Below are 23,822 nucleotides of genomic sequence, written 5' to 3' on the forward strand. Positions count from 1 at the left end.
TTTTAATCTTATCTGCAAATTGAAGATTCTGAGGACTTTTCCCACTTTCACTGGGCATTCTCACATGTCTTGCCATGTTTCCACCCAAGGAATATAGGATCTCCTTCTTTTAGTAGATGTTTGTAGAAAATTTTTTTATACCCCAAGTTTGTGGCATACATAAGTTGTCCCTATTCATTTTTCAGTATTCCTGCCACACAACTTCATTCTTGTTCTTGTTATACTGCTGTAAGTGATTTACCACTCCTGTTCATAATCTGAAATTTATGGGAATTTATTGCCTTTGACTTTTATTTAAGACATTAACAGTGCATTCATTATTGGCTATCCTAATTGATTTGTTTGTTTTCCAGGAGGAATTGTGGGGAAATTAAAACCTGCCTTTCTGCCAGGATCACATCACTGGATGCTCCATGACTCTCTTTTTGTAAAAGAAAAAAAAAATCACAGAAACACCCCCCCGTCCCAAACTAGTCTCTTTTACTTCTTCCCCCAAGCCCACCCCCAAATATAACTGTTATCCAGAAGCTGTTATGTACTGTTTTCATACATGTTTTTGTACTTTTACTATATCTATATACATCAATTAAATTTATGTCCTATTGTTGTGAATTTATATTTGCATATACATTTTCATATTATATGTATAATTTGCATTTGTTTTTTTATTCAAAATTATGTTTCTTGAGATTTATCCATATTGAAACATAAATTTTATTGTTAATTTTAACTGCTATAGAGTATTCCATAATTTGAATAAAGCATAATTTGTTTGTACAATCTCCCGCCAAGGGAAAATTATTTCCACTCTCATCATGGCAAGGAATACTACAAAAACAAAAATTACATTCATACATGTTTGCCTGCACCCATCTGCCTGATTTTCTCTAAAATAAATATCTAGGAGTGGAAGTGCCAGGTCAAAGGGCATATGCTCTTCTTATGCCCACATACATGAGAGTTTTCCCCAAGTATATCTACATCAACATCTATGATGTTTTAATTTTCTACATCCTTGTCTGTATTCGTTTGCTTTCATGCTGCTATGAAGAAATACCCAAAACTGTGTCATTTATAAAGGCAAGAGGATTAATTGACTTACAGTTTCACAGTTTCACATGGCTGGGGAGGTTTCATGAAACTTACAATCATGGTGGAAGGGGGAGGAAACACGCCCTTCTTCACATGGTGGCAGGAGAGAGAAATGCCAAGCAAAAGCGGGAAAAGCCTCTTATAAAACCATCAGATCTTGTGAGAATGAACTCACCATCATGAGATCAGCATAAGTATAACTGCCCCCATGATTAAATTACCTCCCACCGAGTTCCTCCTATGACAACTAGGAATTATGGGAACTAAAATTAAAGGCGAGATTTGGGTGGGGACACAGAGCCAAACCATAGCATTGTCAATGTGAAATAGTACTTTATTGTTACTCTATCATATATTTTATTGAACGAAATGTGAGGTTGAGAGCCTTTACAAGTCCTATTAATAACTTTATCTTCTTTTTCTGTGTATGGTCTGTTTATAAAATTGATAATCTCTTGGGTTTTATGTCAATCTCTTAATGATTTGTGAGGGTTTAAAAATATATTCTAGACAATGATTCTTTTTGATATTTATTAAATATAATGCATTCTTATAAAATCATCTATGAATTATTTCTCCCTTCCCCCCTCCATTCCCTTTCCTCTGCCTTCATCTCTCTCTATCTCTACATCTACCTCTACCTCTAGCTCTATCTCTAGTTATAGCTCTATCCCTATCCTTATCCCTGTCCCTAACTCTACCTCTAGCTCTAGCTCTACCTTTATCTCTACATGACCTCTACCTCTACGTCTAGCTGTATGCCTACCTCCACTTCTAGTACTGGTACCAGCTCTAGCTCTACTTCTATCTCTACCTCTACCTCATCTCTATCCCTAGCTCTCTAGCTCTACCTGTAGTTCTACCTCTAGCTCTAGCTATACTTACATCTCTACCTCATCTCTATATCTAGCTCTAGTTCTAGCTCTACCTCTACATCTAACTGTAGCTCTAGCTCTACCTATCTCTAGCTCTACCTCTACATCTAACTGTAGCTCTAGCTCTACCTATCTCAATCTCTATCTCTATCTCTATCTATCTCCATAACCATTTCTCTCCCTACAGTTCAGGTTTTGTTCTTGGAAACAGCCTGGGAAACAGGAAGTTTACTATAATTTCCATTTTCCCAAATCTCCATCTCTAACCACACCTCACCCCTACTACCACCACACAGATTTCTTCATGGAACATCCCTTGTTTATGAAGCATTGACACTTATGCAAACAGGTATTAAAAGTACAAGTGTCTGGCCAGGCATGGTGGCTCATGCCTGTAATTCCAGCACTTTGGGATATGGATCACAAGGTCAGGAGATCAAGACCGTGCTGGCTAACATAGTGAAACCCTGTCTCTACTAAAAACACAAAAAATTAGCCGGGCGTGGTGGCAAGCGCCTGCAGTCCCAGCTACTCGGGAAGCTGAGGCAGGAGAATCACTTGAACCCGGGAGACGGAGGTTGCAGTGAGCCATGATCACCACTGCACTCCAGCATGGACGACAGAGCAAGACTCCATCTCAAAAACAAAACAAAACAAAACAAAAAACAGTAGAAGTGTCCTGCCTTTATGGACTACCTGTTTGTCAAATATGATCACATTCCATAAATTAGTTTTAAGTTCAGCTGTGGTTTCCCTCCTTTCAGCATGCATATTATCTCTTCCCCTCCTCTGGACCTTTCCTATCCATGTCTTTACTAGGATTATTACATATCTGGTGAGTGCTGTAAACAAAATGTTATGTGTGCAATTAATGCTAATTTGGATGATAGGAAACAAAAATGTTAATTCTAATTACTTTTCAAACATAGCTCATGCATTAATAAGAGAATCTGATGTCACTTCAAGATGATTTGGTTGAGATGATAAAGCTAATTTATTGAAATGAGTGGGTGTCATAATCAGTTTGGGAAAAAAAGAGAAACATTTCTAAGACATACCAGATCATATTAATACATCACCTCCACACACAAAATTGGTGTTAACATACAAATTCCTCTGGTGCATTCACTAGATCTCAATATTTAAGGAGGCATTGCTTCCTTAAATATTGAGATCTAGTGAATGCACCTTTTAAAACTGTAATATATAGGTCAGAGGGTTTTTTGTTTGTTTTGTTTTCCTATCGTTCTCTTTGACTTTTAACATAGACTAGAGAAATAAAGGCACATGCAAATGCATAGATTTATTTAGATTTCAATTGAAATTTTTCACTATGCTTATTATTTTTAAACACAGGCATCTGCTTGGCTTCATGGGCAAAGCCCTGAATTTCATTCTCTTCTTACTGAAGTTCTTGAAATGGAAGTAATACTTTAATATTCAATAATTATAGCCCAAGAAGGATGGTAACATACAAGTGTAAGTATTATACATCAAAGAATAAATTTTTTACAAGAAAATGCATTATATTAAGAATCATAGAAGTTTTCACTCATAATAACAAATATGGAAGAAAAAATAGCTTGCAATAAACACACCCAGTCCATATTTGTATCCAATATGTTTTTTCTCTAAAGCAGAATTACAACATAAAAACAAAATTTAGATTCCAAATGGTATATCATATTAGAGAGAAAAATAGTAGCAAATGAACAGTTTAAAACTGTCCAAAAATATCAGTAATTTGAAAAATGACAAGCATTCTTCAAAGTTCTAGGCCACCCAATTATTTCAATAAAACAAATTGTCTTGGAGAAAGGCTCATAAACTGAGCCATTCATTAGTTTATTTTTGTATCATGAGGGAGTTAGCCTGGGACTGGCAAAATCCTATCTTGCTTGAAAAGTAAATCCTTGGATTAGGGTTCTGTGCAACAAAAAATGCAAAAGGCTAATAATTTTACTTTAAAATTTTATGATTATTAATTTTCATTCTGTTAGCCTACATCACAATTAAAAGAAATAAACCATTTTGGTGGTTTGTGCCTGATTTTTCCCAAATTTCTTTGTTTTCTTGCTTTTTTTTAATATTAAGCATAATATTTCTATTAGCTTCAGTGTGTACTCTTTATTACAAATTCTTAATGTCTGGATTTACTAAATAATTAAAACCATTCTTGCAAATGTCCAATATAAGAGTGAGTAGGTAAACTTCTTGCTTCATACCTTTTCCCAAAAACTTTTATTTTCAAGTAAAACTGATTCTTATTTGCTTTTAATTTACCAGCCACAAGCTTGATATCATTTAATTAGCTAGTTAATAAAGCTTTGTATTAAATCTTTGTATACACAATGATTTATTTGGGACTTAAATTTTGAATTCTTTCCTCCTTAAATTAATAAAATTTTGAGTTTCTGTTTTAATCTTCAAATATTTCCATTTGTTTTTTAAACAAACAAGCCTGAATTAAAGGAATGACTGAAATAAATGCCATTTTTTCTCTTACATGATCATACTATTAAAACTATAAAGTTTACACATCAAAATAAAAAGATAACTAAAGACAAAATAAAAAATTGTGAAAGCACCAATAAATAAATGATGTCTTACCTATCAGGGGAAAAATCTTATGGACTCTCCAAAAGAAAGAGTAGTAGCTCCTCTAAGTTCCCTGAAGGATAATAATCTGTGACACTACAGTAGATACTCAGACATAAAGTAGTTCCAAGAACAAAGACTATTGTCTGTCAAGTGCTGCTTATTTTCATTACAGCCAGGATTATATTCAAAAGGTATATTTGTAATACATTAGCCACAATCTAATTGTGCTACCACTGGAGAGCTGCTCAGTGTCTAGTTCATCACACAGTAGGGAATTGAAGTTGAGTTCATTCTTTTTGAAGGTTGATATGGTTTGGCTGTGTCCTCATCCAAATCTCATATCCAATTCCTACATGTTGTGGGAGGAACCCCGTGGAAGGCAACTGAATCATGGGGGCAAGTCTTTCCTATGCTGTTCTCATGATAGTAAGCCTCATGTGATCTGATGGTTTTAAAAATGAGAGTTCCCTGCACAAGCTCTCTGCCTGCTGCCATCCACGTAAAACATGACTTGTTCCTCCTTGCCTTCTGCCATGATTGTGAGGCTTCCCTAGCCACATGGAACTGTAAGTCCAGTAAACCTCTTTCTTTTGTAAATTGCCCAGTCTCGGGTATGTCTTTATCAGCAGTGTGAAAGCGGATTAATACAAAAGTCTAATCAGAGTTGGATTTGTGTTGCTTTTGTTTGTAATACTCTGCTACGACTGAACACAAGGAGGTCCAGTTTTTTCCATGTTACTAGCTTTTTCACCTCTTTTCCACAATAGCACAAATTCATGCTAGAAGTTAACCGTGTGGCCATGAGAGCTTGTCTATACCATGATCTCCAAAAAACTGACTTTAATTCTCCTTATCTTTCCTACCAATATACCTACCATTGCTTTCCTCTTCAAACCTCAACTATTTAGTCAGTGGATTCAGCTTTAACCTTGTCACCTTATATGTACACGGACATTTTTACATGTTTTACACGAAACAAGTAGAGCATGAGTTAAGTAAATAAGTGTGTGTGTATGATGCACATGTGTATGCAGAAAACTGTAATCTCAATTTACTATTATTATCTAGGGCAATTAGAGAGGTGGTCAAGCACAGGTAACAAAAGGGTTTAACAGAAAACAGATAATATATGCCTTTAGGGAAGAAAGGATTACAAATTTCACACTGGTCAAAATTGAAATTTCATAGAATAAACATCTGCAGTTTATGCTAAAAGTTGCATGAAAGGGTTAGAATATGATATTATTATAGGTAGATTTCAACCTTTGGTTGCAGCTGGCTGAGGGGGCTGCTGGCAACAGCTGTTATTTGGGTGTCCCAGTTGACTGCTCCCAGAATACCCACAGCAGTTACAGGCTGGGAGGAGGAGGCAGGTGCTATCAGATGACTGCTCAGGAATGTGCCCTAAAGGGAACACTATTTAGCATGCAGGAGACGTGTCATGTGACTTTCTTTGGAGGGTGATTTTAAAGAGTTGTCTGCAACTAATGATGTCTGTGATCTGTACAGAGGTCATCTTCAATAACTTCTCTTCCTGTAAACAGGAAAAGGAATGCTGGGAAATAGGTAAGAGAGAAAACAAGAGGGAGCCCCAGTCACTTTTGGACCTAGTAGCCAATGTGGCACTGCTTGCTATCCCTGGAGCTAAGTTTTAGTAATCCTTAGATATTGTCAGTCTACTTTGTTTAGAAATTGAACTTCAACACAATGAACACTAGTGAGGTTGGGTGCTGCAGCCAAAAAGCTTAGGATTTGAAGGTATCCTAAGAATCCATCTTCACTACTTCACAGCTTTGTGACACTGATCTCATCATATAACTTACCTACGTGTTATTATCCCAATTTGCAAAATGGTGATTATAATAACTGCCTCAATACATTAATATAAAGATGAAATAAGGAAACATGTAAGGTGTCTGGCATATATTAGATGCTCAATATTTATGGTTCCTTTTTCATCATGTTGTAGGCTAATTGAACCCAATCTTTCTACCCTCAGAGACTGAGTTGGGTATTAGAAGACATTCACACGTTTATGTTAGGAATCAACTCACTCCATCCACAATGGCCATCCATGCTGTTCCTTAAACATGGTAGGCATTATTCTACCTTACGGCAATGGATCTGGCTGTTCCCTCCTCTGAACCTTCTCCCAAGTATGCATACGAACTGACTCACTTCCTTCAACTCTTCACTTAAAGGTATTCTTCTCATTGAGGTTTACCCTGACAACCCAGTTAATATTGTAACCTGTACATGGCCCTCTTCACTGCTCCCTCATTGCCATACTCCTGAGTCCCCTTACCATGCTCCTTTACTTTAAAAAAAAAAAAATACATTTATTGCCTTCTAGCACTTAATAAAATTTTTAAATTACATTTACTGATTATTCTTTGTTTTTCCCCAGAAGACTGTTGTATTAGTCTATTTTTATGCTGCTGATAAAGACATACCCAAGGCTGGGAAGAAAAAGAGGTTTAATTGGATATACAGTTCCACATGGCTGAGGAGGCCTCAGAATCACGGCAGGAGGTGAAAGGCACTTCTTACATGTAGGTGGCAAGAAAAAGATAAGAAGGATGCAAAAGCAGAAAACCCTGATAAGACCATCAGATCCTGTGAGACCTATTCACTGCCATGAGAACAGTATGAGGGAAACTGCCCCCATCATCCAAATGATCTCCCACGGAGTCCCTACAACAACATGGAGGAATTATGGGAGTACAATTCAAGATGAGATTTGGGTGGGGACGCAGAACCAAACCATATCATTCTATCCGTGGCCCCTCCAAATCTTATGTCCTCACATTTCAAAACCAATCATGCCTTCCCAACAGTCTGCCAAACTCTTAACTCATTTCAGCATTAACCCAAAAGTCCACAGTCCAAAGTCTTATCTGAGACAAGCAAGTCCCTTCCGCCTACAACCCTGTAAAATCAAAAGCAAGCTAGTTATTTCCTAGATACAATAGAATTACAGGTATTGGGTAAATACAGCCATTCCAAATGGGAGAAATTAGCCAAAACGAAGGTGTTACAGGGCCCATACAAGTCCAAAATCCAATGGGGAAGTCAAATTCTAAAGCTCCAAAATGATCTCCTTTGATTTCATGTCTCACATTCAGGTCATGCTGATGCAAGAAGTAGGTTCTCATAGTCTTGAGTAGCTCTGCCCCAGTGGCTTTGCAGGGTATATACCCTCTTCAGGCTGCTTTCATGGGCTAGAGTTGAGTGTCTGTGGTTTCTCCAGGCACACAGTACAAGCTGTTGTTGGATCTACCATTCTGGGGTCTGGAGGACAGTGGCCCTCTTCTCACAGCCCCACTAGGCAGTGCCCCAGTAGGGACTCTGTGTGAGGGCTCTGACACATTTCCCTTCTGTACTGCCCCAGCAGAGGTTCTCCATGAAGGCCCCACTCCTGCAGCAAGCTTTTGCCTGGGCATCCAGGCATTTCCACACATCTTCTGAAATCTAAGTGGAGGTTCCCAAACCTCAATTCTTGACTTCTGTGCACCTGCAGGCTCAACATCAGATGGAAGCTGCCAAGGTTTGGGGCTTGCACCCTCTGAAACCATGGGCCGAGCTGTACCTTGGCCCCTTTTAGCAATGGCTAGAATGGCTTGGATGCAGAGCACCAAGTCCCTAGGCTGCACAGAGCACAGGACTCTGGGCCTGGCTCACAAAACCATTTTTACCTCCCAGGCTTCTGGATCTGTGATTGGAGAGGCTGCCATGAAGACCTATGACATGGCTCAGAGATATTTTCCATATTGTCTTAGGGATTAACATTCAGCTCCTTGTTACTTATGTAAATTTCTGCAGACAGTTTTGAATTTCTTCTCAAAAAATGGGTTTTTCTTTTCTACTGCATCATCAGACTGAAAATTTTCTGAACTGTTATGCTCTGTTTCCCTTTTAAAATGGAATGCTTTTAACAGCAACAAAGTCACCTCCTAAATGCTTTGATGCCTAGAAATTTCTTCCAACAGATACCTTAAATCATCTCTCTCTAGTTCAAAGTTCCACAAATCTCTAAGGCAGGGGCAAAATGCTGCTAGTCTCTTTGCTGAAACATAACAAGAGTCATCTTTGCTCCAGTTCCCAACAAGTTCCTCATCTCCATCTGAGACCACCTCAACCTGAACCTTATCATTCATATCACTACCAGCATTTTTGTCTAAGTCATTCAACAAGTCTCCAGGAAGTTCCAAACTTTCCCACTCATTTTCCTGTCTTCTTCTGAACCCTCTAAATTGTTCCAACCTCTGCCTGATACACAGTTCCAAAGTCACTTCCACATTTTTGGGTGTCTTTTCAGCAATACCCCATTCTACTGGTACCAATTTACTGTATTAGTCTGTTTTCATGCTGCTGATGAAGATATATGCAAGACTGGGAAGAAAAAGAGGTTCAATTGGACTTATAGTTCCACATGTCTGGGGAGGCCTCAGAATCATAGTGGGAGGTGAAAGGCACTTCTTACATGGCAGCAGCAAGAAAAAAAATTAGGAGGATACAAAAGCAGAAACCCCTAATAAAACCATCAGATGAGATTTATTCACTACCTTGAGAACAGTGTGGGGGAAACCACCCCCATGATTCAAGTTATCTACCACCGGGTCCCTCCCACAACACATGGGAATCATGGGAGTACAATTCAAGATGAGATTTAGGTGGAGACACAAAGCCAAACCATATCAACTGTATACTCAATAAGGGTTTAAAATCTTTATTCACTTCACTGATGTGTCCCAAGCACCTGTTTCCTTGTAGGTAGTTAGGGCAGAATAAATATTTTTTCATGAATGAATGCACTGAGGCATTTCAGAAAACATCAATCTATAGTGTTTAGGAATTGACTATGACCTGAATTAACATGCTTTGTTCACCTCCCATCCCCAGATACTAGAGTGTAGTAAGTATGACATGTATAGTAGAATGAGTAAAAAAATAATGGATTCAGGCACAACACTGCCTCCCATGAGGCTAGGGAATTACCCAGACTCAGACAAAATTCATTACCATCATTCTCTTCTTTATGAACCTGACAACCAAACATACTGGTTTAGGAATTTTTTCTGTTAAATATATTTGATTGATGTTATACCAGAAGGTCAAGATAATGTGGAAAATATTATCTACTGCCCTTGAGTCAAGGACTCTGATGTACATCATGGTGAATATTTATGCTTACTATGTCATTTCAAGTTTGAAAGTTGACATTTAAATTACAATAATGTCCCTCATTTTTGTAACACAAGAGCAATAGAAAGAAGGTCAGTTGTACCTTATCAGTGGAGAGTGCTACCTTGCTCCCGTGTCATTTTGAGCTTTGCTGAGCAGGAAACTGGCTTCTAATCTCATGGAGTGATCCTATATACTTCACCCAATTGAAGAAACACAACTGATTAAGCCTTTCCTAAAAAGCTATTCTTTGTTCTTGAAAGTTTCTGTTCTACATAGTAGCAAGGCGGCATTATCTAGTAACAACCTTAATAAAACACACCTTCTCAACACTCAAGATGAAAATACTCAGAGGATTTGTATACAGTCAAATCCAAAGTGAAAAATACTTTAGAGTCATGTTATTTGGGGGAGTGGAGACAATAAGACATAAAATAAGGAGGGCTAAATGTTATAAAAACAAGATAGAAAGTTTACAGTAATCTTAGTAAATTTCTGTCAAGAGAGCTGCAATTCAGATATGCTGCATTCTCATTCGACCTTTATTTACCTCTACTCCCAGTCATTAAAATGATGGTCTTTCTCCTGAGATGTTCTGTAATGGAACTTTGGGACATATTAATCTGATTTCACACAATTGTTGTGTTCAGTTATCTGTACTCAATGTGTCATACATGCCTGAACAACCAGACATCAAACAAAGGCTTTATGTGATGCTAGTATGTGGTCTTGCCTTGTAACAATGCATTTATGTGCCTTTGTCTTTTCTCCTGGAATTAAGACAGCTAAAGATTTCACAAGTGGCACCTAAGAATGATGCCCTAGGGAAGCACTGGGCCTGTTTATATTCCACTTCATCATGAACACAGTCATTCACGTATTTGATCACACAGGGTAAAGGAGATATGCAATACTTTTCTGAAACAATGTGAAGACAGGAGAATAAATCAAACATTCTGGTAAACAATTCATGTCCTCAAAAACATGTTTTAATGTGTGCAACTGTCTTTAAGTGCTCCAAACCCAGACATCTTACTTTAGAGTCAGAGCTCCCAAGTGGCAGACAAAAGCACCAACTTGCTCATGATTCATTCTAACCTTTTTACATAAAACTGGAAGTGGGAACCACAGTCAAAGAATAAGAAAGCTGATCCAGAATTTACCACTGTAAATTATTCAGCTAAAAAATATTACATAAATGCATGCAGAAGTCAGGAAGAAGAAATCAAAACAAAAGATCATAATCCCTGTAGTATGCTGTCAAACATGAGTGAACAAAGATTGTTGGTTCTATGTAGAGATACTATAAAGAATGGAAGACGTGAAAAGCTGTCTGCTCCTAAGACTCTGATAACATAAGTATCAAAGAATGATAAATAGACTGGATGATTAGTGCTAAAAGGAACTTTTAATAACATCTAATGCAAATCCAGTAATTTTACAGAGGCTTTAAATAGATTTGGAAAAGTTGAATAATGTGCTCTCAATCCATAATTAGTTGATACTGATGAATATACCGGAAAAACAGAACAAACCATCTTTGCCATTGAGGTGTATCTGTCTTATTAGGTTTAACTAATATATTCAGACATCAGGTCATGTGATACCTAATGCTTGAACTGGTCAGGTGTTGCACTTCGTTCCCAGAATTGATAGATGGTTGTTATTGCATTCTGCCATTGCCTTTGTTATCATAGTAATTATAATGCCCTATTTACTTCAGCTAGAGGATTAATGTTTCAGGATATCTTTTCTTCTGTCTAGACATAGATTATTTGTATAAATACTCTATAAAATGGAGTTCCCAGGTTTTGTTCCTATTCAGTTATTCTGCTTTCTATCTTGCAATTAACTACAAAAAGGTGAATACATAGCACTGAGAATGAGGCAAACCAAGGGCCTGCCATCAGGTGATTTTAAACATTGAGCATTGGCATAGTAATTAAACTCAACCAACTGTAGAGTTAATAAAAATACAGATCCAGATTGCTAGTCAACTATTTCTACCAGATGCATGGTTCTGGTTACACAGTGAAAACCTAGGAACTTTAAGGACACTATAGAGGTTGCTGCAGCCAGTTTAGTCAACACCTTACAAATCACTACAGCTGAAAGGGCTGAGAATGATCTAGTAGACAATTCTCACTCAAGGTCAGAAAGATAATTAACAGCTGGACCGGAACAGCTACCAAGAATTTCTCACACTAGACCAGGAATCTCTCCAAACAACGCTAACCTTGAAGATAATGTAACTTTGAAAGAAATTTGTACATAGTTGTCTTAGTTCTATGCAATATTTAAGTGGCCCCACATAATTTCAAATAAATCCTGGTTGAAGTTGCCTGAATCTTGATTTGTGTTGAACCTACAAGTTATTTACAAGTTTTAAAACTACTGAGTTAGGTTTTCTTTTGTATGTTTATTTAAGAAAATGGAGAACAAATAGCCCCAAACTTCAAACTGTTCATGCTGAATAATTGGACATTATATATTAAGGACACAGGAGGTATGAGAATTCCTCAGCTACAGTCAGTAGCAAATGTGTTGGACTAACTGAAAGATTTAGAACTAAGTACGAGGCAAGAGAGAGAGAGGATAAGGAAGGAAAGCTAAGGAAGTAACTTTTTCTTACAAAACTCCTCTAAAGTACTCTTTTTATAACAGGTCTTGCCAGAACTTAGATAAACCAGAATGACTATGTTATTCTTCCAGAAAACTGTTTATGAATCAGTCTGCTACTTTCTACCCCACCAAAAAAAAAAAAAAAAAAAAAAAAAAAATCACAGTACTTCAGCACTGAGGGGATTAGTGGCTGAGCAATCTCCTTCAGAGTGCTGCCCACTTAATTTGTTAAAGGACAAAGTAGTTGAATCATCTTACTCGCTGAATCTAGAGGAAAAATACTGTCACTTCTTTATTGTTGTCATTTTGCAGTGTTTATTATGTCATAAAATGTTAGGCTTTGAAGTCCCAATCTGACTGTTTAGAGCAGGGATCTCCTGCCAACTGCATGATGTCATCAAATAAGCAAACATAATAAACACAATTAACAGAGCAAATATTTATCAAGTCACTGGAATTTAAAAGTTGTTTGTTATAGCTACTAGTGTTACTTACCCTGACTTATGCACAAAGGAAAATAGTTTCATTTCAAATAGGTAGTTTTTCTCCCAAATAGCCGTACATATTTTTTACCAATATTTTATTCTCTTCTTCTGTATACCTAGAGAATGTGATTATTGTCTTCCTTGAAATTGAATAAAGTATTGTGACTAGATCTAGCCAATAAATTGTAAATGAAAATTATTAGGTTGGTGCAAAAATAATTGTGGTTTTTTCTATCACTTTTAATATGTGTGACTATGTTTGTGGATATCTCATGTTCAATTATCCAGGCTTTCTTTTGGTAATTGAGACAGTTTCATGTTCTAAATGTTGCGGCTACCACATAGTAAAGCCCCTGTTGGTCTGGGTTTCTGAGTGACTCTAGAGTTGAGTCCCATGTCAACCAAAAATAGTTACATAATTTGAGTAGAAAATAAGGTTATATTGTGTTAAGCTGCTGAGATTTTCAGTTTATCATAGTGTAACCTACCCTATCCAATATATATGACACATGGGATAAAAAGTATATATGTATATATTTGCATATGTGTTTATATATGTATATAAGCATCTATGTATATATGTACGTGTATATATGTACATATGTATGCATATACACATGCATATACATATATGTACATACATACACAAGTTTATGTATGTGTATGTACACAGACACATAAGTACATATAAAAGTGTATTAGTCAGAATATGCATGTATATATATATGCATACATGCACATATATAATATGATTACTAAATTGTTGCATAAAGAATTCTGATAATATATTAGTGCTTTATTTTACAGAAACGTTTCTCAATTATGTCTTTAAAAGAAAACAGTTTTCAACAATTTAGGTTACCTTTTATAACATTATACCAAAAAGCAAGCAAACCATAGCCTAGATGGCAATCTCTGCTGGAGGTTCTGCAGGTGCTAATTGTACCCCTTGATCTTTTTACATTTTAACTAGTATGAAAATAAACACAAAAAATATGTGGAATTGTGAGTCTCAAAATATTAGCTTTTCACCCTAAACGTGAGTTTTTCTACTTTGCACTACCTAATATGAACTGACTCATCCTTCTACTTACAGGGAGATCCGCTGGAGGACTGCGGGCTTCCCTCCACAGAGCTAAAAATACTCTGCTCTAGTGAGTTGACTGCATGGAGGAGTAAGCAGAGGAAAACAGGCACCGCTTGAGGACATGTTGGAGAGGGAGCAAGAGGCTGCTGCTGGCATCACAATGATACTGACCTCATCTCATCCTTAGGAGAAGTAGAAAACAGGGCAATCGGGAAGACAGACTCCTAGGGTTCTTCCAATATTGTTTCCTCCTGGAGAGAATCAGAAATTCCTTTTTTAGCTATGAAATTTTAAGAAGTTGATTAATGTGCTTTCTCTTCCACCCACAACAACCTTGTATGAGTCTTCTACATCTTTGCCATTATTACGATTCAACATTAAAAACTGTGTCCTCTGACTAAAGAGACATGATGACTAGGTGTTTGTGTTGTTCTGAATTGGATACTGAAACAGAAAAAGAATACGAGTAGGAAAACGGATAAAATTTTAACAAAATCTGAAGTTTAGTTGATAGGAATGTACTGATGTTAATTTCTTAGTTTTGATAAACATACCATGGTTATATAAAATGTTAACATTTGGGGCCACTGGATGAAGGATACGTGAAAACTCTGTACTACTTTTGCAACTCTTCTGTAAATCTAAAATTATTTCAAAATAAAAGTTTAAAAGAAAAATATTTTTATTTTACAGGATGGGGAGCACAATCATTAGAAGTTTATCTTACGAATAGAAAAGTCATGGCAAAGGCTGCCTTTGTAATATTACTTAATATTACTTCAACAAAAAGTAATATTGTTTGGTAAACAAAGGCAAAGTGAATTAGGCGGGATGAACCTAAAGAGATATTTTGGAGCTCCTCTTTTAATATTCTGACTTAAGTATAATAATAATACACTTCTTGTAATGCTCCGTGACTTTGAATATAATGGGAGGCAGGTTTGCCCTAAGCAGTATCCTGCTTGAGATTTCCTTAGTGATTTTGGAGGTCCAAGATGTTTTCTTTTCACAGTTCAATGAATAAGAAAAGGAGCAAATATATAAAAAAAGCTGACCTACTGTATGTGGCTGACTTCTCATAATTTTGTGAATCCTAAAAGGCATTCTTTCTTACTTTGTTCCCAGCTTCCTTTCATCTGAGAAAGTTCTTAAATACCTAGTATCCAAGAGTCTTATCTACCCTTCTCAACCTCTAGATGAACAGGGGATCTTAAAGTTTCATCCTCACCATTCCTTCGGGGGGGTCTATAGACACATGCAGTTACCCTGGCTGGATGAAGCACTGGGTATTAACTCAGTTAACCTCAATTAACCTCAGTGTTCCGCACTGCAATTAACCTCAGTGTTCATGTAATAGATATGGGTTGGTCATTTAATTTCAATAACAAACAACCTCGTGAAAGTCAAAACAGGAGGAAAAAATGGTTAATAGCTTTGGAATTAGAAAGAACTAGATTTAAATAGCAGATGTGTCACTTTCTAGCCAGCTTCTATTAAGCAAAAAATTTTATCAGATTCTGAGTCCGTTTGTCTGTAAGACTGCAATAGCCCACCTACAAGGTTGTTGTGAGATTTAAATGACACAGGATATGTAAAATAGTTCCTGGGATTAAGTAAGGTATCTCAATATATTGGTTCTACAATATATTGTAGAAGGATAGTATGATATATGATAGTAGGACAGCTTGAAAGTATGACCGTCAAGTTGGAGGGAGGAATAAAATGTCAGTGCAAGAAGTCTAGGCATACAACTGCATGGTGGCTTTACTGAAAGATTGTACAGTACTTCACAATTATATAAATGTTGGATTATAGTCACAAGTATAGCTTAAGCACCTTTTGATCTATTTTCACCCTCATGCCACTGCTCATGGCATCATGTAAAGATGTACAAGATGCATGCCCTGGCAGTATCAAGATTCACTGAAAGACACAACTCAGCTGCTTCTAAATGGCTACTTCTTTTTATGTTAATTGCATAATAAAGACTATTCAGTCAAAATGAGTTTACCAGTTGTTACTTTAAGACTTTCAGTACTCCGATTTGGAACAGAACGAATTTTAAAATAAGATTGATGCAAAATGGTGGTCATTTGCATGAATAGAAGGTTTTTGCCCAACCAGATCAAAGCGCATTAATGGATTTTGAGCTCAAATTTCAGGTAATTTGCAACGTGTACCTGACAATTCACAGATCAGAAATAATTTTATGAGCATTGATCATAGTGAAAATAGTTGTAATACAAACAAGAGCTCTTAGTAAACGGTTTCAAGGCCTTATAAAACCAACTAATGATGTAATGATGTTTTGTTCTGCTTAATTACAAGTCATAATGCAATGTAATTAAACCCAGTGGCAGGAGGATAACAGTACCAAGATGCAGACAATTAAGTTAACTACAACATATGTAAGATATATTTATGTACCAGATAAATCTTCTGGCAGGAAGGATCTAGATCTTCCTTAATTAAAATAAGCATTTTTCTTGCATTTGCACATAATAAAAAAATACAGTTTCCATATTCTCAGCAGTAGGATAAACAGTCAATGAATGATGTTTAAGAAATATGTTTAAAAACCCAAATTTCAGAGTCTAAGAATGACTTCTAATTCAGATGTTTAGAGAAATCCTGTATGAAGGGGAAAAAAGTAATATTGTTTGGTAAACATAATTGTCCCTTTTAAAAATTTGATTTGCAGTTTATTACACTTTCTGAGTAATAATTATTTGCTATGTATATATTGCAAATATCTACTCCCAGACCTGTAACTTTTTTTTACCTTTATCGTATCTTTTGAAATATAAATTTTTACATTTTGACATATTTATCAATCTTTCTTATATGGCTTGTGCTTTTGTGCCTTATTTAAAAATATCTTTCCAACCATATGGCAGCATATATTCTCCCACGTTTTCTTCTAATAATTTTTTGTAGCTATGTTTTTTGCTTCTCTGAAGTTAATGTTTGTGTTTTGGGTGAAATTGGGGCCAATTTCACTGTTTTAATGAAAATCCATTAATTCCAACACCATTTTCTTATTTTGTTCAATTGAGACAAGCTAGTTATTTTATTTTTCACCAGCACCATTTTTCGAATAGGCTATCTTTTTTTTTTTTTTTTTTTTTTTTTTTTTACTGTTTTATAACATCATTTCTATCATTTGTCAAATTTTATATATTTATGTATGATTATGGGATTCTCTACTCCATTACATATCTCTATTCCTATACTAATATATAACTATTTTAATTTTTATAACGTTGTAATAAATCTTGGTATCTAGCAGCCCAGCCCTCACTCAAATGAGTCTTGACTTTTCTTACTCCTTCAATCTTCCATATTCATTTTAGAATCCTCTTCCCATGTTCCACGAAAAATAATTGCCTTTTTTATGATACTGAGTCTTCCATATACATGGCATAAATCTCCATTTATTCAGATTTTTACATGACCTTTAATAATACTTTAAAATTGCCACCATAAAATTCATGAAATTGTTATATTGATCAATTCCAATGAAATTCATAATTTTGGACACTTTTTAGTAGGATATTTTTTCCCTTATGTTTTCTAATTGGTTGAAGAGCAGGAGTAGGCATCCTTGTTTTTGACTTCAATGAGAATTATTCTAAATAGTAACAAATATTTAAGAAGTGTTTAACCAGTAGACTGCAAGCTCCACGACAACAAGGTCTTGATTCTTTTTATTGCTATGTCACCAATGCTTAAGACAAGTATCTGATAAAAGTGGGTATAAAATAAATATTTATAATCTGAATAAATAAAGATATGATGCAGGTTTTTTGGTAGTAATCTTTTATCTTTGTAATCAAGTTTTCTTCTCTTGCTAGTTGTTTTAAAAAATCATGAACTACTGTTGAATTTTGTAATTTATATTTTATATACTGATAAAATTGTATGAGTTTTTGTCCCATAATTGCTATTGTTTTGAACTGGTGACTTCCCTAATATATAACTATCTTTACTAGTGATGAGGCATTACATTTTTGTATACTGTAGGATTTGTGTTGCTGATATTTTAATATATTTCCATCTCTTTCAAAAGTTATATTGCTCTATAATTTTGCTGAGTCTGATTATGTGTCTTTTCTAGACAATATATAGTAAGACCATGTTTTATTAATTCATTTTGCCAACTTCTGCTTTTTAGTAGAGTATTTAATTCCTTTACATTTAATATAATTACTGATAAGGTAGGATTTATACCTGCCATTTTGCTTTTTTTTCTATATATCTTATACGTTTCTTGCTCTTCTAATCTTCTGTTCTGCCCTTCTGTGTTAAATAGAGATTTTCCACTTTACCTGTATTAGTCTGTTTTCACACTGCTGATAAAGACATACTCAAGACTGGGCAATTTACAAAAGAAAGAGGTTTAATTTGACTTTCAGTTCTACATGGCTGGGGAAAGTTCACAATCATGGCATAATGCAAGGAGGAGCAAGTCACATCTTACATGGATGGCAGCAAGCAAAGAGAAGTGTGCAGGAAAACTCCCCCTTATAATAACTATAAGAACTCATAAGACTTATTCACTATCACAAGAATAGCATGAGAAAGACCTGCCCCCATGATTCAATTACCTCCCACTGGGTACCTCCCACAACATGTGGGAACTAAAGATGAGGTTTGGGTGGGGACACAGAGCCAAACCAAATCTTTCAGCCCCAGCCCCTCCCAAATCTCATGTCCTCACATTTCAAAACCAATCACGCCCTCCCAACAGTCCCCCAAAGTCTTAACTCATTTCAGAATTAACTCAAAAGTCCACAGTCCAAAGTCTCATCTGAGACAAGGCAAGTCCCTTCCACCTATGAGCCTGTAAAATCAAAAGCAAGTTAGTTACTTCCTAGATACAATGGGGGTACAGGCATTGGATAAATACAGCTATTCCAAATGGGAGATATTGGCCAAAAAAAGGGGGCTACAGGTGCCATGCAAGTCTAAAATCCATCAGGGCAGTCAAATCTTAAAGCTCCTAAATGATTTTCTTTGACTCCATATCTTACATCCAGATCACACTGATGCAAGAGATGGGTTCCCATGGTCTTGGGCAGCTCTGCCCTGGTGACTTTGCAGGGTATAGCCCCCCTCCTGGTGTCTTTCACGGGATAATATTGAGTGTCTGTGGCTTTTCTAGGTGCATAGTGCAAGCCATAAGTGGACCTACCATTCTGGGGTCTGGAGGATGGTGGCCCTCTTCTCACAGTTCCACTAGGTAGTGCCCCAGTAGGGAGTCTCTGTGGGGGCTCCAACCCCACATTACCCTTTCACACTGTCCTAGCAGAGATTCATGAGGGCCCTACCCCTGCAGCAAAGTTTGGGCATCCAGGCACTTCCATACATCTGAAAACTAGGCAAAGCTTCGCAAACCTCAATTCTTGACTTCTGTGCACCCGTAGCTCAACGTCACATGTAAGCAGCCAAGGCTAGGGGTGTCCACCCTCTGAAGCAACAGCCCAAGCTGTACCTTGACCACTTTTAGTCATGGCTGGAGTGGCTGGGACCCAGGGCACCAAGTTCCCAGATGGCACACAGCACAGGGACTCTGGGAGCACGAAATCATTTTCTCTTAGGTCACCACATTCAGACCTGTCCTTTGGAGGGGCCGCTGTGATAACCTCTGACATGCCCTGGAGACATTTTCCCCATTGTCTTGGGGATTAACATTTGACTCATTATTACATATGCAAATTTATGCAAGCACTTGAATTTCTCCTCAGAAAATGGATTTTCTTTTCTATTACATTGTCAGGCTGCCAATTTTCTGAACTTTTATGCTCTGCTTCCCTTATAAAACTGAATGCCTTTAATAGCACCCAAGTCACCTTTAGAATGCTTTGCTGCTGGGCCGGGCGCGGTGGCTCAAGCCTGTAATCCCAGCGCTTTGGGAGGCGGAGACGGGCGGATCACGAGGTCAGGAGATAGAGACCATCCTGGCTAACACAGTGAAACCCCGTCTCTACAAAAAATACAAAAAACTAGCCAGGCGAGGTGGCGGGAGCCTGTAGTCCCAGCTACTCAGGAGGCTGAGGCAGGAGAATGACGTGAACCCAGGAGGCGGAGCTTACAGTGAGCTGAGACCCGGCCACTGCGCTCCAGCCTGGGCGACAGAGCGAGACTCCGTCTCAAAAAAAAAAAAAAAAAAAAAAAAGAATGCTTTGCTGCTTAGAAATTTCTTCCGACAGATACCCTAAACCACCTCTCAAGTTCAAAGTTCCTCAAAGCTCTAGGGCAGGGGTAAAATGCTGCCAGTCTCTTTGCTAAAACATACCAAGGGTCACCTTTGCTCCAGTTCCCAACAAGTTCCTCATCTTCATTTGAGACCACCTCAGGCTGGACTTTACTGTTCATATCACTATCAGACTTTTGTTCAAAGCCATTCAACAAGTCTCTAAGGAGTTCCCAACTTTCTCACATTTTCTTGCCTTTTTCTGAACCCTCCAAACTGTTCCAACTTCTGCCTGTTACCCAGTTCCAAAGTCGCTTCCACATTTTCAGGTATCTTTTCAGCAGCTTCCCACTCTACTGGTAGCACTTTTCTGTATTAGTCTGTTTTTATGCTGCTGATAAAGACATACCCAAGACTGGGCAATTTACAAAAGAAAGAAGTTTAATTGGACTTATGTTCCACGTTGCTGGGGAAGCCTCATAATCATGGTGGAAGGCAAGGAGGAGCAAGTTATGTCTTACATGGATGGCAGCAAGCAAAGAGAGCTTGTGCAGGAAAACTCCCCCTTGTAATAACCATCAGATCTCATGAGACTTACTCACTTTCATGAGAACAGCATGGGAAAGACCTGCCTCCATGATTTAATTACCTCCCACCAAGTCCCTCATACAACATGTGGGAATTCAAGATGAGATTTGGGTAGGGACACAGCCAAACCCTATCAGTACTATTTTAATGCTATCATTGTTTCTTTAGTTATATATTTTTGTGTTATTTTCTCAGTGGTTGCCTGGGGACTCCAATTAGCATCTTAACTTAAAACAACATGATTTGGATTAGTACCAACTTAATTGCTATAGTATATAAAAACTTTGGTCCAACATGCTTCCATTTGTTTTTGTTCTCTGTGTTATTGTTATGCAAATTATATCTTTATATATAATATGACTTTAAACACATTTTATAATTATTGTGTTATACAGTCATCCTTTAACAACCATATTGTTTCCTTTATGAGTGCTATTTCTTTCTTCATGTGGATTCAAGTTAATGTCTACTGTCATTTTATTTCAGCCTAAAGGACTTCCCTTAGTATTTCTTGTAGGACAAGTCTGCTAACAACAACCTTTCTTAGTTTTCGTTTCTCTGCGAATGTTTTAATTTATCCTTCAGTTTTGAAGGATATCTGAATATAGAACTCTTGGGTGATAGTCTTTTTCCTTTGGCAGTTTAAATATATCATCCCACTGCCTTCTGATCATCATGGTTTCTGATGTAAATCAGTTTTAATCTTATTGAGGATCCCTTATATGTGATAAGATATTTCCCTCTGCTGTTTTCAGGATTCTTTGTCTTTTAATAGTTTGATTATAGCATGTCTAGAAACAGATCTTATTAAGGTTCTCACCTTTGAATTTTTTAAACTTCCTGGATCAATGTTTTTCACCAAATTGGAAGAAGTTTTCAACCATTAATTCTTCAAATATTCTTTCTACCTCTTTCTCTCTTCTTCTTCAGAAACTCCCATTGAGTGTATGTTGGTAAGCTTGATGTTGTGCACAGGTCTCTGTTAATTATTCTTGATTATCTTTTCCCTGTACCCCAGACTGGGCCATCTCAATTGATCTATCTTCAATTTTACAGTTTCTTTTTTGGAGTGGAGGGTGCTATCTTAAATCAGTTTTTGAGCTTCTCTAGTGAGTATTCTCTTTTAATTACTGTAGTTTTAAACTTTATATATATATAAAATATGTAATATTATATATAATTTCTGTCTCTTTATTGATATTCACTATTTAGTGAGATAGTCTTATATCATACTTTCCTTTTTAAAAAATACATGGTTTCTTTTAGTTCTTTGAGCATATTTACAATAGATTATTTAAAGTCTTTTTCTAGTAAGTCCAAATCTGGACTTATTCAAGAAGAGTTTCTACTGATAAGTTTTTTTTCTGTATATGAGCCATACTTTCTTTTTTGCATGTCTTTTTTTTGGGTGTCAACTCAACATTTTAAATATTATTGAGTAACTTTTGAAATTACATTAACCTTCTTTCCAGTGTTTGTTGTTTTTGGCTAAATGTTCTTTTGGTTATGATTGTTGTGGTTGTTGTTTTTTTCTCTTTGTTTATTTAGTAACTTTTCTGATTACGTAAATTCTGACTTTTTTGGCTGATTATAATACTGGACTTCAGTAAATTCTTCAGGACAGAGACTATGTTCTGTACCAACAATGCCTCAGATATTTCTGGCCATGTTAGAAGCTCAATACATTTTTTATGTAAAAGATGAATAATAGTATCAATAACACTTTTCTCTGATGTGGATAATGAGGAGATGGAAATAATAGTATACAATTTGGGTATTGCCATTTATGTGGTACTTAGTACAAATTGATACATACACTATAATAATTTTAAATACAAACACTGAGTTGTGATTTAGCGATGTTTTAATTTTGAATTTTCTTATTCTGCTTTAACAAAATGTTTGACTATCATCATTTAATATTTGAAAGCTGAAGTTTGTATGCAGCTTTCAGTCACCAGCAATTAAAATGCCCCTTGCAATTTTTCTCTATTTGCTTTTAAAATTAAACCAATTTAAATCAGTATCTATGGAATACCTTTTACTCCCAAGAGGACTTGAAAGTCTCAACATTTTCTGTTATTTGCACTTGGAGAAATGAATTTGTGTTGCATGCAGCTAGCATCAACTGCCACAAGAGAGGTGATGGATACACAGTCACATCTCTAACAGACCTTCTAGGACAAGGAGTTACCAATTAGAGGTTTCTCAGGAGCTAAGTTTTACCCCAACAGCTAATTGACAAAAGAGACCGTGGTTTCCCTAGTAATAGCTGCAGACTTTGAAATTTAATGAGACTTACAACTCTGCATCAGATATAACAGCTTATTAAATAGGTTGTATATTTAGCAGGAGAGGATGTGGAGAAATAGGAACACTTTTACACTGTTGGTGGGATTGTAAACTAGTTCAACCATTATGGAAAACAGTATGGCGATTCCTCAAGGATCTAGAACTAGATGTACCATATGACCCAGCCATCCCATTACTGGGTATATACCCAAAGGATTATAAATTATGCTGCTATAAGGTCATAAACGAAATGAAAGAGATGAAAACCATGACACGAGAAATACGTGACAAATGCACAAGCTTCAGTAACCGACTCGATCAACTGGAAGAAAGAGTATCAGCGATTGAGGATCAAATGAATGAAATGAAGCGAGAAGAGAAACCAAAAGAAAAAAGAAGAAAAAGAAATGAACAAAGCCTGCAAGAAGTATGGGATTATGTAAAAAGACCAAATCTACGTCTGATTGGGGTGCCTGAAAGTGACAGGGAAAATGGAACCAAGTTGGAAAACACTCTTCAGGATATCATCCAGGAGAACTTCCCCAACCTAGTAGGGCAGGCCAACATTCAAATCCAGGAAATACAGAGAACGCCACAAAGATACTCCTCGAGAGGAGCAACTCCAAGACACATAATTGCCAGATTCACCAAAGTTGAAATGAAGGAAAAAATCTTAAGGGCAGCCAGAGAGAAAGGTCGGGTTACCCACAAAGGGAAGCCCATCAGACTAACAGCAGATCTCTCGGCAGAAACTCTCCAAGCCAGAAGAGAGTGGGGGCCAATATTCAACATTCTTAAAA

The 23,822-nt window shown here is 36.7% G+C and overlaps 1 protein-coding gene across 3 annotated transcripts in view; it reads left to right on the top strand.

The window, feature by feature from the left end:
- The window catches only part of PTGER3 (prostaglandin E receptor 3), a 220,083-nt gene extending 204,135 nt beyond the window's left edge, over positions 1 to 15,948 (top strand). For 2 of the 3 annotated variants that reach the window (XR_003722202.2, XM_015142564.3), the window contains one exon: positions 354 to 780. Coding sequence is in view for 2 of the 3 variants with exons in the window: in XM_015142564.3 (XP_014998050.1) it covers positions 354 to 374 (21 nt within the window). In the remaining variant the exon portion in view is untranslated. Of the gene's footprint in view, positions 1 to 353; positions 781 to 13,955 lie in introns of those variants that run through there. The other variant, XM_077954110.1, reaches the window with a different exon arrangement.
- Positions 15,949 to 23,822: the final 7,874 nt, after the last annotated feature.

The sequence above is a fragment of the Macaca mulatta genome, chromosome 1 (assembly GCF_049350105.2).
Source record: "Macaca mulatta isolate MMU2019108-1 chromosome 1, T2T-MMU8v2.0, whole genome shotgun sequence".
Taxonomy (NCBI): Eukaryota; Metazoa; Chordata; class Mammalia; order Primates; family Cercopithecidae; genus Macaca; species Macaca mulatta.